Source organism: Panthera pardus, unplaced genomic scaffold, assembly GCF_024362965.1.
Source record: "Panthera pardus isolate Hobbes unplaced genomic scaffold, ASM2436296v1 HiC_scaffold_2, whole genome shotgun sequence".
In the NCBI taxonomy this organism is placed as follows: domain Eukaryota; kingdom Metazoa; phylum Chordata; class Mammalia; order Carnivora; family Felidae; genus Panthera; species Panthera pardus.
In genome coordinates, this window is record NW_026526765.1 from 51,091,180 (window position 1) to 51,103,715 (window position 12,536).

General features: G+C 44.9%; 1 protein-coding gene across 2 annotated transcripts in view; it reads left to right on the top strand.

Annotated features, from left to right (window-relative positions):
* The window catches only part of TTC1 (tetratricopeptide repeat domain 1), a 46,559-nt gene extending 35,472 nt beyond the window's left edge, over nt 1–11,087 (top strand). For both annotated transcript variants that reach the window (XM_019433745.2, XM_019433744.2), the window contains exons 6-8: nt 127–275; nt 2,794–2,848; nt 10,464–11,087. In XM_019433745.2, the coding sequence (XP_019289290.1) occupies nt 127–275; nt 2,794–2,848; nt 10,464–10,597 (338 nt within the window). In that variant the 3' untranslated portion in view covers nt 10,598–11,087. The remainder of the gene's footprint in view (nt 1–126; nt 276–2,793; nt 2,849–10,463) is intronic.
* Nucleotides 11,088–12,536: the final 1,449 nt, after the last annotated feature.

Consider the following 12,536-nt stretch of genomic DNA (forward strand, 5'->3'; position numbering starts at 1 on the left):
GTTGCCTTTGACAAATGATTCTTCCTTTTAGACCTTCGGAGGATGGTTAATAAAGAAACATGATATAGCTAAGGATGTGCAGGCCCTTTTTCCTCATGGTAACAATGATTTCTTCTCTTTTTACAGCTATTCAGTTAAACCCCAGCTATATCAGGGCAATATTGAGGAGAGCGGAGTTGTATGAGAAGACTGATAAGCTAGATGAAGCCCTGGAGGACTATAAATCCATATTAGAAAAAGATCCATCAATACATCAAGCAAGAGAAGCTTGCATGGTAAACTAATTTTTTTTATTTATTTTATTTATTTTGAGAGAGAGATAGCAAGTGGGGGAGGGACAGAGAGGGAGGGAGAGAGAGGGAATCCCAGGCAGGCTCTGTGCTGTCAGCACAGAGCCCAGTGCGGGGTTCAAACTCACGAACCATGAGATCATGACCTGAGCCAAAGTCAGGAGTCAGACGCTTAAGTGACTGAGCCACCCAGGTATCCTGGTAAACCTAATTTTTTTAAGTGGGTTTTTTTTTTTTTTTTCTGTTCTGTGTATTGCTACTCATTGAATCTTAAATAATCCTTTGGGACCCAACTACCTTCTGTTTTTTATATATTTATATTATATATTTTTTTTCACACTTTTGTCATTTTATTCACCAATCACAAATACGATCTAAGGAGTCAAAGTGATCATGAATAATGGACTAGCACCTGGAACAAAATATATGGGAGATCTAACTTTGTGACCATGTGCCATTTAATCCCCATTCTGTTCATCTGTAGGGTTAATAAGAACTCAGTTTCATTGTTGGACTAGGCAGATCTTGTCCACTGTAGTTGTACAGTTTAGTCCAAAATGAATCTTAGTGTTATGGATCATAAACTCTGGTTTTCTGTCCATCTTTTTCAGTCACTGAGTTTCTAGTTATTATATGGCCAGCATGTTTCCAATTAAATATATTCCAAATTAGCCTCCTTATCTTTCTTAAAATTACTCTTATTCTTGTCCATGGCACCGTAGATCCTTTTGCTTCTAATAAACATCACAGTATTTTTAGGTCAGTTGTCAATTAGCTCCATATTACTGGAGTTCTCCCCTTAAAAATAACCTTGGATCTGTGCCTTTACCTTTAACACCGCTCTTGGTCTCTAATGTGCAGAGCAGTACACCCTCTAACACACGTGCTGCAGAGTTGGATGTGTCTGTATTATCGCCCTCCCAGATAACAGATGTTCAGATACGTTTGAGAAACACTGACTTCATTAAACAGTCTTCTTCGCTGCCAAACTTCCCAGCTGGCCATGAGGACAGAGAGGTCTGTCGTGTGCACCAGCACACAGCACAGGTTGCAGGCCTCCAGGAGATGAGACGGCAGGGACGTTTTTTTCATCGAAGGCAGCATTTTAAAATGGGAAGGTTTAGATGAAAATCTAAGTCAGACCCCTCTTAAAAATTGGGAGGTGTGGACATACTGGATCTTTCTTGAATTCCTGTGTCTTGGCATTCGGCTGGAACTCTTCAGTTCCTTGCTGACTATGCTGCTCTCTATTGCCTTACACTGATTGATTTCCTAGGTTACATTTCCTGTCTGGATGCTGAGAGCATTTGAGCAGGGCCCCGCCATGTAGGACTTCCCACTCATTTCACGAGATCATTATTCCACCAAGCAGACCTGAGAGATGTTGACCGATCTCCCTGCATTAATGTCCTAGGTGGTTTGGGTTTTGTTTTGCTTTGTGTTTTTGCACCCTCGAGATGAATTCCTTCAGTAATAACAAATTTTTTATTTATCTAAAAATGGAGCAATGAGAAAAAGACTGATTCGGATCATTAAAATACATAAGTAAATTTGACGCCACTTTTAGTGCTTTATGTGACTTTTAACATCTCTGGTGGTAGTATTGACTTAATTTGACATGGAGAAAAGGAATAGAGTTCTTAAAATCTTGGCTAAATTCTTGGTAGCCTTTATCCTTGGCAAATTAGGTTTAAACCATCTGTAAAAGGAAGCCTTTTATATTAGCTGTCATATGCATAAAGAATTTATTTTATTTTGAATTATTATGACTGGGTTATCGCAGAGTACTTAGGGCCGATCATAGAGCTAAAAGCAGCCATCTGAGACTCTGATCTAGATCAGTGATTTTCAGCTGGCATGATTTGGGATGGGTTGCCAGGGACATGTGGCAATGTCTGAAGATACTTTGGTTGTCATGACCAGGATGGTACTCTTGGCATCTAGTGGCCAGGGATGCTCTAAACATCCTGCACAAGACGCACAAGACAACCCCCACAACAAAGAATTACGTAGTCCAGGATATCATGTTGCCAAGATTGAAAAAACCTGAGCGAGTTGATCATTTAGGAACATCCAATATTGATCTGACCCCTTCTTAGCAAATTAGATTATATTAATAAAGGACTTCAAGTTAAAAAATATAAATGAACCAAAAAAAATTTTTTTAATATATAAACTATAATCCTACCACCTAAATATTACCACTGTAAACATCTGGTATGTGTTCTTTCAGAAATTTTTTTATGTGTATATTCACCAAATTTTTATTGAGATTCTTCCCAGGCCACTGGGCCAAGAACTGGGAGTATAGCAGTGAACCAGACAAAACTCCTTTGTGTAGCTCACCCACAAATATTTGTGGGTTTTTTTTCTGTATTTAACAGGATCATATATATGTACATCACCTGCTCTGACTTTCACATTAAGTGTGTGTTGCTCAATTTCAAAACAAAGCCAGAAGATTTTTCACCAGCTCTTCTTGTTTCTCCTCTTTTCCCCTCAGAGATTACCTAAGCAGATTGAAGAACGTAATGAAAAGCTAAAGGCAGAGATGTTAGGTAAGTTTGCGCCCCTTACTTTCCCACGGCCCTGGTAGCTGGGAGGCAGGATGCGGGACAGCAGGATTTGGTACTTGCTGGAGGAGAATACAACAGTGAGAAATAGCTCTGGGGCCCTTCATTTGTTGTGTGAGCCAAACCATGGCCCTAGTGAGTTTGAGCTGTTTTGGACTCCAGGCGGTTTAGAGTGGTTTAGAGAGGGTGTCAGCTTTTCAAAAACTAAACTTCTATTTAGTTTTTCCTGCCTTCAAGAATGTAAAATGTGATTCAACCTGGCATCCCACTAACAACTATTTCAGATCATGAATTTCATGAAAAGAGTTGAATTTCTTCATGGAGTAAGTGACTTATGTTTTTCATTTCATTAGAGTATAGTCACTACCAGCCGATACTGTGTCAGAACTAAGGGAATTTTTGTTTTGAAAATGGCATGAGAGTCCCTTCAGTGTTTGAGAAGACATGAGAAGTCAGGAATGAGGAATAAATGGTGAGGAGAACAAAGGAGTGTGAGTGAAGCATACGTCAAATGGATTCATGGTTTATTTCTCTTATTTGCCGAAGCATTTTATAGTTGGGGTCAGAGAAGCCTTCCCATGAACAGCCTATTTGACTCAAGGGAGTCAAGTTTCCTAGACAGAGAGCTCTCCAGCACATTCTGCTTATAACCTGTCTTGTATTTCCCTGCTCAAGATCTGCTTTGTGTTTTACCTTATGAATATTTTCTAAATCTACTATGTGAATTGAATTTAATATATTGCCATCAGGTGGGCCTAAACGAAAAATCTTAAAATAAATTGGACTTGGCCATTTATGGCCACTGCATAGGTGTCAGTATCCAGAGAATGAGAACATAGTTTCCAAAGGATCAGTCTGATAGCAGAACTGATTGAGAACAAGCCATTAAACCTAGACAATCCAAAACCTCTCGCTCCTGCTAAGAACTGTTTTAGAGTTGGGGACACTTCTGGAGCATTCCCAGTTTTTCCAAAAAAGGCTCTTTCTTTCCCTAATTTACACCTACTTGACAGTTTTCCCTAATTGACACCTTGTTTGAGCAAAAAAAAAATTATTTTAGAGGTACTCTTTCTTCAAAGAAAAGGGAAAAGAGAATTTTTCACCTATTCTAATAACAGTGACTCTTTGTTTTAGAAAAAAGCTAGTATCTGTACTTAGCTGAGCCAGATTCAGGCTGGAGGAGATTTGGGGTGGCCACAGTGCACTTGGAAAAGACCCTTGTTGTTCTTCGGGTCTGTTTCTTTGAGCCAGTTTGAAACCGTGAAGGGATGGATGTAGATGGAATCTTATAGCCATTGTCAACTCCCGATGGAATCAAAACTTCCATTTCTCCTTGCCTGGCTGGCTGAGTCCCTCTAGATTCTCATGAGCCAAAATTTCTGTCTCTGTAGCTTTGGGTTTTACTTATATTGTCCCCTTCGTTTGAAATATTCAAGTTGAATTCATTCTCAGTTGCTTCTGTAATGACTTCTCCCCTCATCGGATTTCAGCAGTTTAAGTTGCTTGGTAAATCATATGTCAGTTTGTTGTTAAACATGAAAAGTATGAATAACTAGACTCCTTTACCTCCTTACTCAGTAGAAGGATCATGAATAAGATACTGCCTCTAGGTGTTCCCCACTGTAGGAGAGCCTAAAAGGGAGAGAGCACTCTTCAAGTGGAATCACAGCCCCACAAGAGCATTCCGGACTTCTTCCCTCCCCCTTACAGGTGCCATGGCTGTGCTTCCTCTGCTGGGGGGTCCTCAGGAGCCACTCACGGCAGAATAATCTCACCCCTAGACATTCTGAGCAAGCCTTCTGCAGTGGACCACACAATTTTTAGTGCTGGTTTCTCTGGAATGCTGGCTTCTGCTAAAAACTGGCAGTTAAAGATTTTAAAAGCCTGCTCAATACCACTTGTCATTGGCATTTACAAAGTGAGGTCATTATTTAACAAAATGAGCTTTTTTATTTAAGGTTGCTCAGTTATCTCTGACTTTTTCTTTTCTTTTTCTTTTGTCAGTAAGTTGACTGCCTTTTTGTTAGAAAAAAGAGCCATAAAGCTGCCTCCGTGAAGGAAAAAATCCTAATTGGACTAATGAAAGGGTGAACATCCTTGCTTCTCCCTTTCTAGCCTGTTATTGAGAAAATTATTAGAAAAAAAAGTACATAAATCATTAGAACAACCCCAGTAATGCTTCCCTCTCATAGGCACCTGCGGCTGCTTCCTGCCCAGCCACTGTGGCACACCGCCTGGGCCTTGTTCCCATCCAGCCCAGCTCTTCCACTCATACCATCACCTCCTTACACCCTCTTGGAACATATTTCTGCTCTCCTGATTCCTGAAGCTTCTCAGGTGTTCACTCCTGGCCACTAGCAACCTAACGAGTGCACATTTGTGAACTGAATTAAGAACACCATCTTGTATGATGCCGTGATCAAGAGCTACGTAAGGTCACTTAGAAGTAACCTGTCCGTTGTCTTTGCAAAGATTTGACACGTTCTTTTGGCTCTTTCCGTGCATTAGGTGCTTCTCTGCTCTGCATAGTAGAGGGTCCTAGAACCAGCTCCCTCACCCAACGTCATAAGAAAGCCTTGACGTTGTCACTGTCTCTTAAAACTGCTGAAGTCATAGGGGCGCCTGGGTGGCTCAGTTGGTTGAGCGTCCAACTTCGGCTCAGGTCATGATTTCACGGTTTGTGAGTTTGAGCACCACGTCAGGCTCTGGTGCTGACAGCTCAGAGCCTGGAGCCTGCTTTGGATTCTGTGTCCCCCTTTCCACCCCACCCCTGCTTGTGCTCTGTCTCTCTCTGTCTTTCAAAAATGAATAAACATTAAAAAAAAAAACAAACTGCTGAAGTCATACATGTGAGTATGGAAATCCAGGGTCGTTTTTTCATATTTCTTTTCATGCCACTCTGCCTGATGCTCGTTAGAGACTCCACATGCAGTGTGCTCTGGCCACATGAGTGTCTCTAAACCAATCCCTTGCTGTCATTATTCCCTCAGAGAGTATCAGTTTGTAGATTTTCACTGCCCTGCTTTCTGCCTCATTCCCTGGTTGCTGCTTCTCCAGCTCCTCTCAAGAGAGTCACTCCTGGGGCGCCTGGCTGGCCCAGTCGGTTAAGTGTCTGACTTCGGCTCAGGTCATGATCTCACGGTTTGTGAGTACGAGCCCCCCATCCAGCTCTCTGCTGTTAGCACAGAGCCCACTTCAGGTCCTCTGTCCCCTTCTTGTTCTGCCCCTCCCCCACTTGCATTCTCTCTGTCTCTTTAAATAAGTAAACTTTAAAGAAAAAAAAAAAAAGTCACTCCTGCTTCTTTGACAGTTCTTGGGAAGGCTTATTTCAGCCTCCGCTTTCACCCAAAAGCTAATGTAGGTATTTAATTTGGCTGTGAATTATTTTATCTTCCATATTCTGTGCTTGATTTGCCTTTTGCTCAAAGGAAAGCAAGAGGCAGCTGCATGGCTTAGTTTTCCTGCCTCATAAGAGGAAATGCAGTGAGTGGGGATTCAGTTGTGTCCTGCTGGGCCCAAACCCCAGCTGTCTTTAAGGAAGTGAAAACAAATGGCATTCCTGGCCCTCCTCAGGGTGAATGGACTGCCACACAGTATCTCCAAGGAGAAGTTATGTGTAAGAGTCCATTGGGTTATTGTGACACAGTGTTGCTTGGAGGCATAGAAACTAACACTTATCAGATCTGGATCCAGTGACAAGCGTTAATCTCTAGTCATAAACATTCCTGTCTGAGCACAAGCAATTTGGGACTCTTCTCTTTGCCTGCAGTTAGTCTAATAGATGAGATCCTAACACGGACATGTTGACACGTCCCAGCTGAGTGATGGTGCCAGATCTGCTCCAAGTGGAAATAAGAAAATCTGACTGATTACTGCCTAGATAGGGAAGGCGTACAATTTGGCAGCCAGTGGAAAGGGTGGCAGATAGGCTAATGTGGCAGATCCTGTCCGAGAGGCCAGGAAGCTGCATTAGTCTCTGAGCATCCAACCGGACTCTAAACAGCAGCAGGGAAACTCCTGAGGGTGAGTGTGAGTATATTTATGAGCATGATCTCTACCGAAGGTGCTTCTCTACTGTAACCATAAACAGCAAAAGATGCATTTTTCAATCATCTTTCAACCAAAAAATCATTGGTTCTACCATAATGTTTTGCTCTGTTCCCTTATATTCTCACTGGCCTCAGTCTGATTTCAGAGCTTTTTTTCTTCTTCCTTTTTAAGATTTTATTTTTAAGTAATCTGTATACCCAGTGTGGGTCTCAAACTCGCAACCCCGCGATCAAGAGTTGTACGCTCCACCAACTGAGCCAGCCTTGCACCCCTCAGAACTTCTTTACCTAGCATTATAGGCATTCAGATATTTGTTCAGTGAATAAATAAATGGCTGCTTTCCCAGAATGTTGCACTAACTTTCTGTCAGGACCACCTCCAGGCTCTCCTTTTCATTCTTCCTTTGCCACAGCATTATTAACCCTTAAAGCTCAGTTCTCAAATCTTCAGTGGCCTTCCCCGTGGCACAAGAACCATAGACTCTGGCCTGGCTCATAAGAACCTGCCTGAGCCCACTGGACACATTGCTTGCCCTTGCCCACCCCTCTCTATACATTTATCCAAACCATTTTTGCCAGCCCTGCCCGCTCCCTCTGTCTCAAATGACTACAGTCCTGTCTGTCCTCTGATGATGATTCGCATGGACACTCTTACACGAGAAGCTCTGGCAGGGCTCCCCCCTCCCCACCCCCAGGAAGGAATCTTCTTACTGACTCTCCTGGCACTCATATCTCAGCTTCCCTGTGAACTGGCTTATGTGTGTGTGTGTGTGTCTTGTCTTCCCCATCGTATCTCAGCTTATTCTGGTGAAGTGACTGTCTCCTGTCTCTGCCTCCCTACCACACAGCGAGATGCCACACTTGTGAACTTAGGACTGTTGGTCAGATTCAAGTCTGGGAACCTCAGGTCGTCTCTAACATGGAGACTTTTTCATCGTGTCTTTATCAGGTGTCTCAAGCACTTTGTGTGCATTGTCTCACGTAGCAGGCAGAACTTCCCACATTCTGATCTGGAGATCACATAGTAAAACTATTGCGGAATGTTAGAAAGGCCGAGAACGGAAGGAAGGAGAATGATAGCCTGTGTGCAGGCTGAGTCCTCAGAGAAACAGAAGCAGGATCGGATTAGATGTACAAGAAACCCATCGGGGAAACACCTGGAAGGGGAAGTGGGGCAGAGGGGTGGGAGCTGTCAGATGGCTGTGGAGGATAGAGGGAAGCGGAGTAGGAAGTCTCACCCAGCATGTAGTGCTCAGAAAGTTCCAGCAAAGCCATTGGGGAGCCCCACTCACCTGTCAGAGCACCTGGTCTGCCCCTACCGAGCTCAGTCGGTCATTGACTGGGACATGCAGGTGTCGGCAGAGGGCATCTGGGGAAGCACGTTTTCATGAGTGCCGTCCAGAGAATCAGTTAAGCTAAAAGTACAAGGCTCACTGTGGTGGGCATCTTCTTCAGCAGGGCAAGCAAAGTGAGAACCTGCAGAAGGCCCTAATTGTCCCTCTCCATCTGCAGTTTAAAGTCCTGTCCCCTTGCCATCCACGGAACACAGTGGCATGCCAGCGTCCTGCCCCTCTCAGTTCTTCAGCGCGCTGCAGTGTAGTCTCTCCTGAGGTGCCTCTCACCCCCGCACAGGCGGAGAGCTCCTCCCCCGGGGCTCGGGGCGCACCTCGCTCCTGTGTCTGCCTCCCCACTAGACCGAGAGCATCTCCGAAGTCTGTAGCTCCCATTGCATCACATGGCAGAGCCCGTACAGTTGGCGCTCTCACGGGTTGCTGTGCAGTGAGATGGGCTTGCAGCAAGACCTCCATCCAGGGGGCACCTGGGGCTCAGTCGCCAGTCCAGAGTGGCCCTCTAACAGAGGAGGCTGCCAGATGGCGCTGCTGCTTTTGGGAAGCGTGGTGTGACCATCCCTTGAGATTCATTCTCCTTTCATTCACTCCATGTCAGAAGAGCCAAGGGTTGTGCCAGCAGTGACCTTTTAGTTGGCTTCTTTAAATGTGTGTTTCCCCCCTGCCCTCCTTCCTCAACCCCAGGACAGACCGCCGAGGTCCTGGATGACTCATGCTTACCTGAGGATGCCCCCTCCTTTGTTTGTTGTGGCCCCTACCTGGGCATCCATCCACTTGAGGCTGTGCTCTGGACGGCACCTGGGTGTGGGGATGGGCTGCCAGTGCCTCTCCTCAAACAGGCATACTCAGCATGTGTGATCCAGGTTTAAGTTTGGGAAGCCTGTCTGGAGACTGGTCAGCCTGGGTCTGAGAGCTTCCGGGGGATAAGTCTTAGACTGAGACCAAAAGTTCTTTCAACGAGTTACTAGAAAAGGCCTTGACATGTGAAGGCCATGCATCTGTAAGTTCTCTGCTTGGGCTTTGCTTCAAGGTGGGAGGCCTCAGAGAGAGAAAGCTGCTAACAAGTGGGACGGTGGGAAGGAACCCATAGCTCTGACAGTTAGGGGCTTCTTCCCCTTTACCCCCACGCTCCTCTCCATTGGAAGTGTACCTGCAAGAACAATTGTTCAGAAAGAGTTGAAACTGTGTATTCACCTGTTCCAGCCAAAGATTTTCCAAAATGCTCCTACCTTCAAATATTCCATCCCATTGCCCCATAAGTCCCTATAAATCTCCAGCTGTTGACATACAAACTCTGTGGCACTCTTATATGTAGAATCCACATAAAACTCCTTGTTTATACCACGTGTCTCAATTTTGGTTTTTGAAACGTGAATGCACCTGTGATTAATGAGTAAAGCCCGAATCTTAGGGAGAAGAGACTGGACTATTGAGGTGGGTGGTGCCATCAAAGGAATAAGAACCCCTGTTTCCTGAGAAGCAGCGAGTTTGGTGTAGAAGCTAAGGCTTTCCCTAGTAAAGCAGGAAGCTCTTCAGTGTGAACCCTGGCTCAGTAGAAGTCTGCTGAGTGGAATTGGATGCAGCAGGTGGCTGCTGCTTTTTCCACAGAGAACAGACTTGGAGGGGCCACCACCCTTAGCACCAGGCCCTGGGGCTCGGCAGTATGCTTTCAGCCCCCCTGGGAGCAGCAGTCGCTTTGGCCATCACTCATCCCAGGGCCTGTGTCCTTTGTTGGTCCTGGCCTGTTTGGACAGGAAGATCATCTACAAAGTACAGGCTTGGGGGTGGTGCCTGGGTGGCTCAGTCGGTTAGGTGTCCAACTTCGGCTCAGGTCACGATCTCACAGTTCATGAGTTCGAACCCCACATCGGGCTCTGCACTGACAGCTCAGAGCCTGGATCCTGCTCTGGAATCTGTGTCTCCCTCTCTCTCTCTCTCTCTCCCCCCCCCCCCCCCACTTGCTCTCTCCAAATAAACTTAAAAAAAAAAAAAAAAAAAAAAGGCTTGGGGATGGGTGGCCCTAAAGTGTGACCACACTGCTGAGGGGGCTAAAGTTTTCATAATTTTAAAAGCGGGAGTTTCTTTAACTGAAGAGAGATGTTCTTTATATTTTGTAATCAGATAGGAAGGCAGGATCAGTCAAGGTCTTCCTGCATCTGTTTATTCCCCATATTTATTTGAATTTCCACTTTTACATTGCAGGTAAACTAAAAGATCTTGGAAACTTGGTTCTTCGACCTTTTGGACTCTCCACTGAAAATTTCCAGATCAAACAGGATTCCTCTACTGGTTCCTACTCCATCAATTTTGTTCAAAATCCAAATAATAACAGATAACAAAGTTTACAGTAGCTTTTAAAGCTGGCTTGGAGATTGTATGCTGCTCGCTGTTAGCAAGGGGGAAGGCCCTGCCAATATTTAACTTTCAAAAGCATCTTATCTCAAAGACAGGCTATCTGCTAGGGCCCAGTGCTCCCTTCTCCCTCTTGTTTTATGATCCAGGTCAAATGCACTTCTGATGTAATAAGCCTAATTTGATTTCCGTTTTAAGGTGGTGTCTATGCATCTGTTACCCTTGATTCTGGCTGACCTTTGCTTTGTCCGGGCAGAAGCCTGCTTGTCAAAGCTGACCTCCCCGAGCTATACACACAAGCCCAGCCAAAGTGTCTCCTGGCCCGAGCCAGGTTCAGAGACTACCCAGACATGATTCATGAGGCTCCCACCTGCTGCCCCCTCTCCCTGATTACTCACATTGCTCAGGCCGCCGGGCATGGGCTCCAGCATCTCCTGGTTTCCTCTGTGGTAATAAACGCTTTCTTTGACGGTCTGAGCTGGCTTGTGAATTTTGTCCCCATAATGACAGCTAAAGCAGAAGGCTCCTCTGGCTTCAGGCTCAGTGTTGCTGAATGTTACCAGCATCCACAGATCTGCCCACAGTCTTAGTTGTCACCTCGAAGATGATCTTGAAGAACTGACCATTCCGCCAGGTACTAGAATGCAGAAACCACCTCACACAGTGTCTTGGGCCTCTTCATGTTTGTGCAGATCATGATGAGATCAGTGTTTTTGCCCAAGCATCAGTCTTAACAGTTTCAACTTAAAGTAGCTCCATTCAAGAAGAGCGGTATGTGAATCCCAGACAAAACCATATTCTTTTAGACTACACGAACCCAGAGGTTTCAAAGGTAGGTTTGGGCTTTCTTAGTCATCACTGATTGTTGGTGAAAGCTTTCAGTTCTGGTTTGAGTGTCAAAGGCAGTGACTTGCAGGTTTCATCTCAGAACTGAAGTGCCCATATAATTCTGTAAGTGACATTGCAGCAGTCCTGCTCCATGTCCAGATGTGCCACAGCTCTGATCTGTTCCTCAGAGCCCCTTAGAGTGCAGTGCGTTGGTCGGTCGCAGAATGATGTGCAGTGTTAACTCTGTGCTATGCTAAGCCTCTCTTCCAGATTTTGAAATGGAATTAAGGGGGAAAGGAGAGGGGGAGAGCGCGTGGTTACTTTTGCTTTGCTGTCTTTATGATAAATCTGGCATCTGAAGTTCTCAAAAAAGTGTGTGTGAGGAATCACAGCGATTGTGCAGGAGCTTTGGCCAAAAGGCCTGTGTCCGGCTCTCGGTGGTGATGGCGTCCTGTGCAGCCGTTTTGCCAGAGCAGCGATTCCCAGGTCGCTCACCTCAGGACCCTCACACTCCAGAGCGTTTGAAGAGTGTTTGGGGTTATGTGGATTTTATCCATTGATGTTTACCAGATGAGAAATTAAAACTGAGAAGTCCCTTAAATACTTAGTTAATTCCTTTAAAAATAGCAAATATATTTCTTGTTTATATATATATATATTTTTTTTAAAACAATATTTTTAGAAAACTGTCTTCCAAAACAAAAACATGACATCATTTTACATTTCTGTAAATCTCTTTCACGTGTGGCTTAGTAGAGGCTAGCAGGATTCAGATCTGCTTCTGCACTCAGGTTGTCACAGTATCCCGTCATGTAGCCTGGCGAATCCTACACCGTGCACACCCATGACAGTGTGACAGTGAGAAAAGCAGTTGACCTACCTCTTAGTATTAGCGAAAATAGCTTTGACTTCTTGGAGACCTGAAAGGGTCTCAGGAATTCCTGGCAGGCCTCAGGGCACTTTTTTTCTTCTTTAATAGAGCTCTACACCCAACATGGGGTTTGAATCACAACCCCAAGATCAAGAGTCGCATGCTCTACCAACTGAGCCAGCCAGGCTCCCCTCAGACCACATTTTGAGAGCTACTTTGCCAGA